The sequence below is a fragment of the Parambassis ranga genome, chromosome 13 (assembly GCF_900634625.1).
Source record: "Parambassis ranga chromosome 13, fParRan2.1, whole genome shotgun sequence".
In the NCBI taxonomy this organism is placed as follows: domain Eukaryota; kingdom Metazoa; phylum Chordata; class Actinopteri; family Ambassidae; genus Parambassis; species Parambassis ranga.
In genome coordinates this window covers 17,803,232-17,816,400 of record NC_041033.1, presented here as the reverse complement: position 1 = coordinate 17,816,400, position 13,169 = coordinate 17,803,232, and the positions used below count along the sequence as shown (strand labels likewise).

The 13,169-nt window shown below is 43.0% G+C and overlaps 1 protein-coding gene across 1 annotated transcript in view; it reads right to left on the bottom strand.

Annotated features, from left to right (window-relative positions):
• The window catches only part of robo1 (roundabout, axon guidance receptor, homolog 1 (Drosophila)), a 273,594-nt gene that overhangs the window by 21,381 nt on the left and 239,044 nt on the right, over window positions 1-13,169 (bottom strand). The window contains exons 7-17 of the mRNA XM_028419011.1: window positions 12,744-12,882; window positions 12,530-12,657; window positions 8,457-8,465; window positions 7,400-7,524; window positions 7,113-7,284; window positions 5,244-5,449; window positions 3,261-3,342; window positions 3,025-3,193; window positions 2,762-2,928; window positions 2,556-2,677; window positions 728-959 (exon numbers count right to left, since the gene is read on the bottom strand). Of these exons, the coding sequence (XP_028274812.1) occupies window positions 728-959; window positions 2,556-2,677; window positions 2,762-2,928; window positions 3,025-3,193; window positions 3,261-3,342; window positions 5,244-5,449; window positions 7,113-7,284; window positions 7,400-7,524; window positions 8,457-8,465; window positions 12,530-12,657; window positions 12,744-12,882 (1,551 nt within the window). The remainder of the gene's footprint in view (window positions 1-727; window positions 960-2,555; window positions 2,678-2,761; window positions 2,929-3,024; window positions 3,194-3,260; window positions 3,343-5,243; window positions 5,450-7,112; window positions 7,285-7,399; window positions 7,525-8,456; window positions 8,466-12,529; window positions 12,658-12,743; window positions 12,883-13,169) is intronic.

Below are 13,169 nucleotides of genomic sequence, written 5' to 3'. Positions count from 1 at the left end.
TGGTAGAGTTGTATGTATTTATAACTGTGTGAAGTCTCTGAGAATGTGTCCTTTATCTCTGAAGCTGAGGTGACAACAAACGACTAATCATTTTGACGATTAGTCTTTTATCCGAGTTTATTTCATACAAGTGCTTTAACAAATAACTGTTTACTCAACACAGAGTTGTGATGCTGGGGTATATGGCTGTGTGTGAAAGCCAACCTGTGGTCTGATGGTAAACAAAAATAATTATGAAAGCAATATAAAAAAGGTTTAAAGAGGTTATAAAGAGGCTCCTTTTCTTCTTATGAGAGAACAAATAATTCACTTAGAGCTCCAACACAACTATCAACAAAATTGGGAACAAAGAAGAAAAAAGATCAAAACACTCCCACACACACGCAACACACAAACACACACTGGTGAAAAGTCACGTTTGTCTTAAATGTTCGCTACAAATCAAAATTTGCACATGGGTTTCAAACAAACCTCACAAGACTGCCACAACCACACCCTATGAGAAATTAGTATAACACTCGTGGTGAAGTGTTATAAATGGGCTTCCATACCAAAGCATGCCTGGATATACCACATTTGAACACGACATAATCCTGCCCTCTCTGCCTGCTGTGAACAGCTGCCGTATGCCCTCACACATGCAAGCTGTGCACATAAAAACGTGTAAACATGAAAACATGCATGCACACATGCAAGCACACTCGCACACATATTCACATCCCCCCACCTTCTTCCAGTGTCTTGCCAATTTTGACATCACTGTCGGTTCCTTGGAATTCATTGAAGAAGGGGCGGACTTTGAATTCATATGTGACGCCTTTCCGGAGCTGTGGCACAACAGCGCTGTCCTCCCCAGGGGTCCGCACCTCAAACACAGCCCATTCACTCCTCTGCTGCCCCTCTGGTGAGAGCCTGTACATCACCTTGTAGCCTTGGATATACTGTGACTGTTGCTCCACCTAATGAATGGCACACAGAGAAAGACGGTGTCAGCTTGACTCAATTATGTGCTTCTCAATTCACAGTGGAAAATCATACGGTAATGTGCATGGACAGCTATGGATTCGTGCGACTGATCTACCATGCGCTGGATGGAATGGGGTGCTAACTCATCACATCACTCCTCTGTTTATCCATCCACATCTACATCTCTCTATTCGACTGTCTGTCTATGCGCCATTTGGAGCAGCAGTGATTTGTGCAAACCGCACTATGAGGTCATTGGCCAAAGGTTCCTCCAAGTCTGGAGCTGGTTAAATAGGCCCAGACTCCCAGAACAGCCTGTCTCATCCTGCCCTGTTCTCCAGTGGCTGCTGAAGTCAGGAAGGAGAGGGATAGTTGCACCGAGTGCAGGAGGTTGAAAATACAAGTTAAATGGCATCTGATGTAACTATACAAATGGGATGAATGCAATTAGAAGGGATTTTTCTGTTAGTGTAATCTTGAGGTAATTAATATTGCTTTGTGATCCAGCACAGTTCATGAAAACAAAAACTGCTAACCAGTATGCTAATATCTCTACAAGTCCCTGTGGAAGGAAAGCAGTGCTGCCTTGTAAAGATTTTAGTGATTTCTTTATCCCTCCCCCATAAAATATGCTGCTGGCTCAGGTGGTCTTCATTAGACTGAAAACTGTGCAACCATTTACCACAACACAAAGGAAAATGTAAAACCAAGAAGCTCCACATTGGGAATAGATTTAACCCCACAAAACAAGGAAACTGTGGCATTTAACTGCAATGTCAGTCTCCCTCATGTCATGTGTTTTACTGGAACATTCCTGTGAGGCAGTGTAACTGGGCAGTAATGTTTTAAATCAGTCTTGACATGTTAGTATCCTTTTCACATTTCCTCGGCCCCATTCATCACTCACTCAGGCACTTCATAATACCTGGGAATGCAGGGGTGGCCTTATGCCATAAGGCACAACTGGTGCTGTTTTTACCTTGCAGTGACCCTTACTTCAGTCTGATATCTACTATGTAAGACAGAGCGACATCGTCTCAAACAAAGCTTTTAGCAGTAAAGAAACTCCCAGTCCCTCCTCTTCCTCACCCACCTATCCGTTTAAACATCTGCAAGCCATTTCCACTTAAGAGCATGAGCTGGCCATCTCTGCCTTCTCACTTGTATTATTTTAACAGCCGTCAAGTGTTTTCAATCTGAGAGGGCACAGGCTGGCACGCCACACACTGCTATGCAGTACTACATGAACTGCTGCAGAAGGCTGGGCCTGCTGCAGTCTAGCTTTGGGGTGAATGAGTGGTCCACTGTGGACAAAACTGCAGATTCTTGGTTTCTGGCCAGATGACCAGTTCAGGCTCATGCCAGATGGATACTAAGAACACTTGGACTGCTTTCCAGGCAGCAGTGTCCTTCCACTGTAAGGTTGCTAGGACGTCAGTACATGAGCACGGCTGAGTGGTCTGACAAATTAGCCACAGGTTTATCACTAAACTAACCTTAGAGCTTTTGTGGCCAGCTATACCAACAATCCATATGGCAGAGGGTAGCTGGCTACACTGAGAAAAAGGAGCTTTAATTGTGATACTCACTGTCCACTGCACCCTGACAGATGAGGAGGAAAGGATGGTGGGGTTGTGCAGGTGGATGACCACATCTCCCAGCTCCCTCTGGATTTGACGGTGGTCCACACCTTGACTGGTGGGAGGGATATCTGTGTGCAAGCAAAAAAAAAAAAATGGTTTTAAACCACAGAAAAACCCATCACCCTTCATATCACTAAGAAGTCAGGTCTCACCTTGTGTTTTCACAGCATCAGTGATAGGACTGGGATCACTCAGCCCATAGGCATTGGCTGCCCGTACTAAGAAGAGGTAGACTGCACTGGGCTTCAAGCCCTTCAGTACAAATGACTCAGTTTTCACATGCTCTGCTACAGTCTGCCAGCTGCTCCCTGATGCATGACTGTGGACACACAGCAGAGAGAATTTAGGTTTTAAACGCTCTTATTAACGTCCATGCAATGATTAGATTATTGACGGTGAAGCTGATTAGTTTTACCTGAAGGCCTCTATTATATAGGAAGTGGGTGTGGCTCCAGTATTGAGGTTAGGTTTCCAGGAAAGGGTGACGGAGGTGCGGGTGACATCAGTGACCTCGGGTTTGGAAGGGGCACTTGGGATCAGGTTTGGGTCAGTTGGTCTGTTTGGCTGAACTGGGGCTCCAAATTCTAAACAAAGAACATTAAATCATATACAGCAACTTTTACAGACAACTTACTGTTGAGTTAGACCTACCTTGAACCTCTAAATAGGCCTTCCATGAGGCCTCTCCACTGGGCGTGGAGGCAATGCAGGTGTAGGTGCCAGTGTCACCGAGCTGGAGGAGGGGAGAGGGGAGGATATTTGGGTAAATGGAAATAATTTGAACGTGAATCATATTTTCCTTGCTGGTAGTCATCTTCTTCCCCCTCTCAACCTCCTGTTATCTCTGCCTCACTATCACCACCATGCTTATTGACATTCTGAGTCAGAGTCTGTAGCAGGCAGCTGTCGTTGCGTGATAATCTCAATATCATCTCTTTTAAAGCAGAAACTGGGGGAAAAGCAGCTGGAAAGGACAAGTGGCAGACCATTCCTAGTCAAATAAAAAAAAAAAGTTTTTCACAGGATCATACACTAATTAGAGACCTTTTCTCTGTCTGCCATCCCCTTGAGTACGAAACGTGGAAGCCACTGCTCTGTGCAACATCTGTGGTGACAATATACGCTAAAAATATATGGTAGGTTTGTTATAAAAAGTGGAGTTTATTGACATTTTATAGCGCAATATGGAACAATGAATTACTTTGTAGTAAATTAAAATGACGCCACGTTTTATTTCCAGAACTATACAACACTGGAAGACACTAATAAGTCTCACAAGCAAGGCTGCAGCTTGTTTTATTTTAATGATGAAACATAATCTGGTCTTTATCTGGATCTGCATCGACACACAGATGTGAAAGAGAAACATTTGGCACATATGCCAGCCGCCTTTCCCTTACACATGTGCTGAAGAGACACAGAGAGAGAGAAAAAAGAAAAACTCTGTCAAAACATGCTTAGATTGATACCTGGGTTTGGATCAGGACCAAAACCAAAACATAATTTCTTGGCTCATGTCCTAAATTTCCTGCAAATTTAATTGAAAACTGTTGACAAGTTCAGCTAGATAACAGGCTAACAAACCAAACACAAAATTTAACCCTGTTGATGAGAACATGACATATTTCACATTGATGTGTGTGTTCTTATGGTCAAAGATGAATACTTCTGTTGTGGTTTTTTGGTGATGCACAGTGTGCTGCAGGCTACTGTGTTGATGTTTAAGAAAAACATAAACAGAGAAAAACAGAAGGATATATTTGTCTGAATAACAGACATATATATACAAATGTTATGCACGTCCTGCAAACAAAACTCAAAGTGTGTGTTTTTTCCCAGAAGGAAGAAAATATATTAAAATATTATAACAATAACTCTCACATAACCATATTAATAGAATAAATTACCCCACGCATCAGAAACATCTTCATTACAAGACTGTCTGGAAGAAATGACAAGTTCATTAATGTAAAGTGCCTGCAGAGTTTGCTCAGCTTCAGTAGAAAGGGTTTAGATGTGTCCCCCCTCCCGCCTGCCGCGCACTGGCGGCCCAATCACACCGCAATCTTGTCACCACAAGACATGCCAGCATTCATCAGAACACCACAAACTGACGTGAACTCTGACCCTGTGATGCCTCCATTTGGAAGACGCGTCAGGACCCCCTACTTGTCTCTCCCTGAGATTGTGTTCAGCATCACGTAGCTTGCCATCACTCGTACGCTCACACAGTAAACCCACTGTGCTCGCTGACAGGAACCACAGACGGTCTACAGACTGTTCAACTTCACAGACTCCAATTCAAACCTGCGACAACTGACTGACAGCCCACTGAGGGCCGGTTGCTGGCAGGAACACATGCTTTATTTACCAACCAGCAGGGGTTTGCCAACCACATTAGTGAAGTGATATGGACAACCCTGAAGTTAATTTAAATGGATTAGGACATTAAAAGCAGCTTAATAGAAAAAAATAAACAAGTTATATATAGAAATATAAGACGACAATCAAAGTCAAATTACAAATTACCTCCAAATGCCAGAGAACAGTACTGAGTAGTGCTTTGTATGTTTATTCTGCTTGATGTTAAAAAGGGGGTCTGAGCATGTTTGCACACATGTACTGGTGACTTACCTTTGCATAGCGAATCTGCAGCGCACCTGTGTCCAACTGTTTGACCCTGGAGTCATGTGTGGACACCAAGACACCGTCCTTCCTCCACAGGACGATGGGGGTGGGGTTACCAGATGTCACACAGTTGAGGATCACTGTTCCATCCACAGCCACTGTCTGATTGGTTGGGCCCTGCCGGATAACTGGTGGCGGGCGGTCTGACACTACTGTGGAAAGAGGAAAATGGGCAATTATATGAAGAGGTGTAAGGGGAAAAACTGTGAAGCTGTTCATGTGGTGCAGCAAGGGAAGAATAGTCTTTTTTATTTTTAATGATTTACCATTCTATCTAGTTTGTGGGAGAAAACGCAAAAGGTACAGAATGGTGAGAATTAGACTAACAGCATGTAACAATGGAAGAATGTGAAAACGGTGAGAGTAGAATAAGAGGGATTAAATCCAATTTAAAGAACTGGAAGCAATTTTCTAATCATTCAGCAGCAGGAGTCGAACTTAGCCAAATAAAAACAGCGTAATTAAAATGAAATGGCTTCAGATACTTCAGTCCTCTCTCTGCAGATCTACCAGACGCCTAGCAGTGTGCAGAAGAGCGTTTGCAGCCAACAATTTTCTGGCCCATCCACCAGCTATAAAACACCAAACATGAAAAAAGCTTAAAAAACATCTAGGCAGAACAGACAATGTTATTAGCATCAGGGCGTTTAAACACCTCCTCGCCTCACGGCCTGTGAACTGTGGATGTTCAACCAGTAAACACAAAAACACACAAACACAAAAACACAAAAAAGGCAGAGGAAAAGAGGAAAGAATGTGTTTGGCAGAAAGAGAAAGGTTGTAATGCAGAAAAAACAAAGCTGAGGAAAGATTTTAATTACATAAACTGCTAATTTTATTTTCTTTTATTTTGTCTACACAGTGTGTGATCAATCATATTGCCCATAAAGGTTGTCTGCCTTCCTCTGATTATTATTATTATTATTTATAGCACTATTGATGACCATTCCTGTCAGCCTCGCTGATTTACCTGCATCTTACAATGAATGACGGGAACTCAAATTAATATCTAACAGAGTGCAAAGGCAACACACAATGATGTATGTGTGTGTGCACAGATCTTCAGAACCGTGCTGCGGTGTAATCTGTGGGCTGCTTTGTCTTTGCTTTTGTGCCGTGGATAGTGCAATTACTAAAACATTGTCAGCATGACCTGTAATTACCAGATCTGCCTGCGGAGAAGTGGTGGCCTCAGAGCGGCCTGCTCACTTTAATAACTGTTATTATTATCCAGAGAGCACGACAGAATGAGAGAGAGAGACGAAGATGGAGAGATGGAACGCACCATTGTACGTCTTAAATGAAGAGGGGCATTTGGCAAATGAAGGGATGAATCTAGGTGTGTCATAGACAAAATAATAGCCGCCCAGATCACTGTGGGAATGGTGGAAGTGAAGCCAAGGTTAGTCCATCAGGGATTGGCTAGTGGCGTAATTAGAGGACCCAATCCAGACCTCACCACATTGCCACAGTCTTCCAATGGTACACAGCAGCAAGCCAGCCATGGAATACAGAAGGAGACATTAGCCAGTGTGAAGCCAGCAAAGCCAAATACTGAGCCACGGTCTGGGTGCACAGGCACCAGAGAGTCTCTACCTCTGACAGGAACACATCGAACTGGCCAGACCAAACCTCACAAACCTCAATTCAGATATTAATATGCTCTACAGCACAACCACAGCATTACATATGGTACAACATTATCCTCACGAGCCAAAGATTATCTGAAAATACCAATATTTATCCAGTCTCTCAGTTTTCCTAATTCTCTCTGAGGTTTTGTTGTATGCAGTGTTTAAGGGAAGGTTGGCCTACCATCTGTGACCTCTAGCAAAGCCTTGGTGATAACACTGCCAGCAATGTTGAGAGCCTGGCAGCTATAGAAGCCCATATCAGAGCGTTCGGCATCAGTGATGGTGAGGTCCCCAGTCTGAGATACAGAAAATCGGCTGGAAGGTTGAGGAGGTTGGTAGGAGAACAGCAGATTCTGTAAAGGAAGAAAGCACTATTTCATTATTTGGTTAGACCTTATACATATGTGCATACAAATGTTTTTCATGTAAGTGTGGGAAAGAAAAAACTTTTTTTTTTGTTTTGTTTACCTGACTGCCTTCCCGCTGCCAGAAAATGGCTGGTTGTGGGTTTCCAGTGGCCTCGCACTGGAAAGTGACGGTTCTGCCAACTCCAACCACCTGGTTCCTTGGTCTCACCACAAACGCTGGGGGCACTGGAAGGCAGCCATGAGATTGGTTAGGCATTGAAGAGAAAAAAAACATGCCATAGAACAATATTACAATTGCAAGATGCCTGAGTTATTTGAATAACAGACAAATTATATTTGACTGTGTTGTGTTTTCAACTCTAACAACTTTGCATGGTCTTTGCACACAGCAGATTAATCAGCAACCTGATCAAATTCAAAGTGCAGGCATATTATAGATGTAATGAATAGAAAAAACAAGGGTTACTCCCATGCCCCTCATTTGCATAGGCAAGGGCATGAACCATTAAAATTTACATGGAAATGGGGAATAAATTTGAGCCATCTGTCCATGCTGACACCCTCCAATAGCGCAGGCCTCAACTAGTAAGCAGTATTCATGCATCTTAATGACAAATTCCATCTCAGACAAAGTGTTGTGACACAGCCCAATGTCATCTCTGCAGCACTACGGTCACACACCGGTCTAATAGGTCTGTGTGTGAGTACACACCACCAGAAAATGGAGGTCGAAAGGCAGGACAGTTTACATCTTCAAGACACAAAAAGCACTCTGCATATATCCTCAAATATAACTCCAAAATTGTAATCTTTTTTATGCAGCGGGTATGTAATGTACATAAAGAAAGGCAATCTGAAAATGTCACTTGAAATACTGACATAATTTGTCGGTGGATAAAATGTTTTTGTTTTTTTGGGTAATGCATAAAATGGGAAAATAATAGAATGAAATGATGCAGCTTTACCTTGAAGGCCCAAGCTGAGCTTTTTTTTTTTTTACCCATTAATGTCCTTTTGTCACTGTTGCCCATGACAACAGAAACATGAGTGCTGATTGGAGGGTGGAGAGGTGATGGGTGGAGGATGGAAGGGGGGTTGTGACAGCTTCCTGTCTCTGTCAGGGCGGTGAATAGGTGACGGGTGACATTTCAACTTACCAGACATGACTAAAAAGGAAACAAAAACACAACACAAAAGCCATGGATGAATAAATAAATAATAAACAGCATGGAACAAAGAGGAGAGATAAAGAACATAACAGTGTGAATTCCATTGGTACAAATAATCATGTTATCATCCTGTGGAAAAAAGAAAAGAAAAAAAAGCATGTCATATTGGAACCGCGATGCAAGCCCCAGGGACCGTATGTTAGCTACAGCAAAGAATAATTACTGTGAGTGATCAGGAATAAATTAAAAACACATACACAGGAAAACACTGAACATCTGACTCAACATTCCTTCTTTGTCTTGGGACACATTCAAGGACAGGAAAAGAGCTGGATTAAGTAAAACAAAATGACTAAAAAGGCACACGCATAGTAACATGAAACACAGGGCAGATGTTTAATGCTTAGCTTTGTTTTTTTTCTCCTCCCATTCCAGGTGTTGTGTGAAGGTGAACATCTTTATGTCCTTAATGAGGCTTAGAGCACCCTGAGGAGGAGCTAGATGAGTCCCTCATACCCAGACCAGCAAATGTAAGCCTCGTCCATAAAAACACAAGGTGAATGTTAACTGTCATTCTCTGGTCATAAATCTCCCCCTGGCCAATCACTCACCTTATCTAATCTGTCTGCTTCAACGGCTCCCTCGGAAACATAAACGCTGTCAGTCAGAATAATGACCGACCCCTTCCTCATCACCCTGCCTATCGCTGGCCTTTAAAATGCAGATACGGCTTACATCAAACGCTCCTTGAAGAAGACGCTCACCACTATGCGTGTGCAAGAGGCTCTAGATACACACAGTCATGTGAACATACACCCCCCACACAAACACACAACCTGCCCACAACACTTCCACACATGCATTCATGTGTGTCTAAGCCTTTAATTAGGTAACTCTACCTCTCCCATGCTGCAGTGATCACAGTTGTGGACCTGGAGGGAGAGGTGAGCCTTAAATCTGACCTGGCTACTTTGTTGTAGGCTTTCTTCTGGCTCACGGCACAGAGGGAAGCCTCTATCAATAAGCTCATCAGAGCAGCTGCGGAAAACACACTGAGCATTGTGGCCTCCAGCCCAATAGGGGGCAGGCTTGGAACCAAAAACCACAGCAGAGATATTAATGAGGATTTGACTGGTGCTGCTGTTCAGCAGGCCTGTCATCACAACAAAGGTACAGGGGATTTGGCATGATTTATAGCAGCTCCCACTGGGAGATCTGCAGCATATGTTAAATGCTCTGTCCTTCTTCATCAACAGAAATGTGGTTCTTGCAAGTTTGTGTAACACCGTGTGGGTCCATTGATGGTAAAGGCAAAGTAATGCAGAGAAAAAGCAGCACTTAACATAAGTCCCAGCACCCAACTAGGTTTTACAATTTATCATCAATGTAACAGCAACCAGACTGCTGACAAGGAAGTTCCTCCTATTCGCCGTCTTTTGGCACTGGTGCCAAATCTCCTTCCAGACCCTTTACATGGGTTATTAGCAACACTGCTCTTGGGACCAACCTTCCATTCAAGACCTTTCTGCAATATAAATCACTGCTAATGGCAACTTAACCAGCTGAGAAAAAAAATAACACGCTGATTTTCTGAATTCTGTCCCAACACGGTTGAAACTGTGTATTTACATTCATATGGCTCCTCTGGTAAAGTTTACTTAAAATACTGTATAGAAATCCAATCACACCAGACCCTAAATATCTAACTTGTATGCTGTAACACTTGTAATTGCTAACAACCAATCAAAGTACTATGTCCTCATGTGGCTTAGATTAATGGTTTTACAATGTATGTATAAATAGGGCTGGTCAATTACGTGTCTCTTCCATCAATCAGTTGAATATTTTACTTGACATATTTATAGGTCCAGAGGAGGTGTAGCACACTGACAAACACATGTGTAAGACAATAATTCACTGATTATATCAGTAATGAGAGCAGAGCACACTGAAAGAAAAATAGCCCAAGGCGCCGCTTCCACAATGTCGACATTGTTCACTGACAGTCTGGCCGCGGAAGGTGTGAAAACCCCTCCGTCCAGCACACAGAGCAGGATTCTGTAAAGGAAGTTTGCTTTGAAGGCCAGTGCAGCTTCAATATTGTGTGCCCTACTGTATTTCTCTTATCACACAAGCTAAGGCAGTGATAAAGAAACTGCATAATGACACTGCAGGAAATTATTTCTAAATTTAAACCATTCAAAAATCTAGTTTTAATTAAATTAGTTTTATCCTCCATTCACACATCACAGCACATTTAAAAAAAAAATGAGTTCTGAATGAGACTGAAATTATTCAACTCTGCTCAGTCTTATTCAGAGGCTCAGCAATCTTGCCCTACTTGACTCTTGAGTCAGAGAGACAGAAATGCCCCCACAGACTAAACTTCTGCCCCCCACATTACTCTTCTCTTCGCTACTACGACGACATCTCACTACCTATACATCGTTTCTTTTACTTTGGCCCATTCAGACCTACAATTACCCAGCTTTTCTTTCCATTCCTATGCCCACATCTGTAATTAGAAGCATGTCATTTCCGGGCGTGGGACTGTGGCCTGCTTGTCTTTAATTAGCTGGACTACTCAGTGCCCACAGCCTCGCTGGCCTCCTCATGTCCTGGCCTGGATTAAGCTTAGAGATCTGAAGAGTGGATGGAAATGCTTCGAGGAACTCTAGGAAAGCTGTGTGGTTCAGCCATCAGTCATCCTCTGATTTTGGTTGTATCATTATGCTTTTCACCTGACAGAAAAAATCTTCATTTTTTTCATCTGTGTCTGAAGTTTTCCTTTGCTGGAGCGGTCCATTTAAATGTTTTACTTTAGTTTTTATGCCTTTCTAACTCTTACAACATGTGGGGTTGAAAGGAATAATGCATGAAAAGAGGGTCAGTGCCTTACCAATGCATGCAGGCAGCAGGGAACTGGCCTGAGGTTAAGACATTTAATTTCTACTGAGGATGGGGCTGTTTTAGCATTTTAAATATGATTCTAAGTCAGGAGAAATGGTTATTGAACCAATGCATCAATGGTCAATGTTCCCTTTCATTAACTAGGCTTTCATCAGGGAGAGAGCAAGAATGAAAAAAGGCTTTAAGAGAAGTAGATATATTGATGAGTGTATTTGCAGGTGTGCCTAATCCTGCTTCTCAAACCAATCTAAGGATCACTGAAAGACATCATTGTAAAGGGTGGCCATGTAAAGATGAATTGTCTATGTTTGCAGGTGGGGGTTGGTGGAGTAATGGAATTGCCTTGTCTCTTTAAATCTGTGCTGTGCAGATTGCTGGTAGTGACATTAATATGACTGACCTCACCACAGAAATCGCTCTCCCCCTTCCTATCCTCTTCACCACAATCGCTCCCAGCCCCAATTCTCAACCCGTTCTGCACCAGTGGTGAGCCACCTCACAGACCAACACACTCACTACCCCTGCATCCAATCCCTGTCCTCTGTGCACTAAGCTTCCTCCTCCTTCCCTTCTCTCTTGTCTCACTGACTCCCAGCATTTCCATTAGTTTGCCGTTAAATGGCCCCTGTGTTCCTCTGATTCTCAGGAGGGTTTGGGGCGATCCCAGCCCCCAGTTCCTCTGAATGGTTTCTTTCTGAATGTTCACACTCTGTGACCGGCTGCTTTATATTCCAACTGTGTTAATAAGACGTCCAATGAAGAGGGCCATTGGAGACACGCAGATATTCTATAGGTCCACAAATAGCACTGTATGTCTTAAAACATGAAGGAAGACAGGCCTCCGGAGAAATGCCACTTGTATAGGGCAAATGAAATCGATTGTTGCTGAGTCCCCATGTGCACAACTCTACAGCTCTTATGGATTTTTGCGTTTCTATTTTATTAGAAATCAATCAGCTAATTGAGAGAGAATAGTTGAAAGTGATGACCATGTAGTACTAAAGCTAAAGGCTATTATTGCTCTGTGGCTGGGCAAAATTGCATTTGAATCAGACAAAATGCAAATTAATTTAGAATAGCTGTCCAAGGGGCTGTAAATAAACTATTTGGAGGGAAAGAACTCTGAGAAACTGAAAAGTACTCTGTCTTACCGTGGACAGTGAGCGTGGCCGACGCCTCCGCCTTGCCCACCATGTTCTCTGCCACACAGGTGTAGGAGCCTACGTCGGCTGAGACCAGACGACGGATCTTCAGCGTGTGGTCCTCACGAATCTCGTATCTAGATTAAAACAGGTGCTTGTGTATCAAATGTTGTTAAACAAACAAAATGATGTGATGAAACGGGAACAAGTGTACGAGTCATACCTTCCCTTGGGCAGGTCACCGTCATCTTTCCTCCAGCGTACAGTGGGAACTGGGTCACCCCGGGCTTCACACCTGAACTCTACACTTTGGTCCACTAACACCACCTGACTACTCGGACGACGTACAAAGCTAGGACGTTCTGCAGGGATGACAACAGCACATGAATTACGCACAGCTGTTCCACCAACATGTTTTGATGAAGCTTAGGTCATGAAATCTGGAGCTTTGATTACACAATAAATCATGGTTTTGTGCTTTAGAGTTTGGTTAAATAAAGGTCTGATCCAGGCCACATGAGGTGTCCTGACATCAGTTTATAGTTAGGGGCATGCATTACCAGACAAAAATACAGTCCAGAATACAGACAAAGTAGACACTAGTCACAAGTTACAAGAAATTACTTTGTGGTACATAATCTGGCTTTAA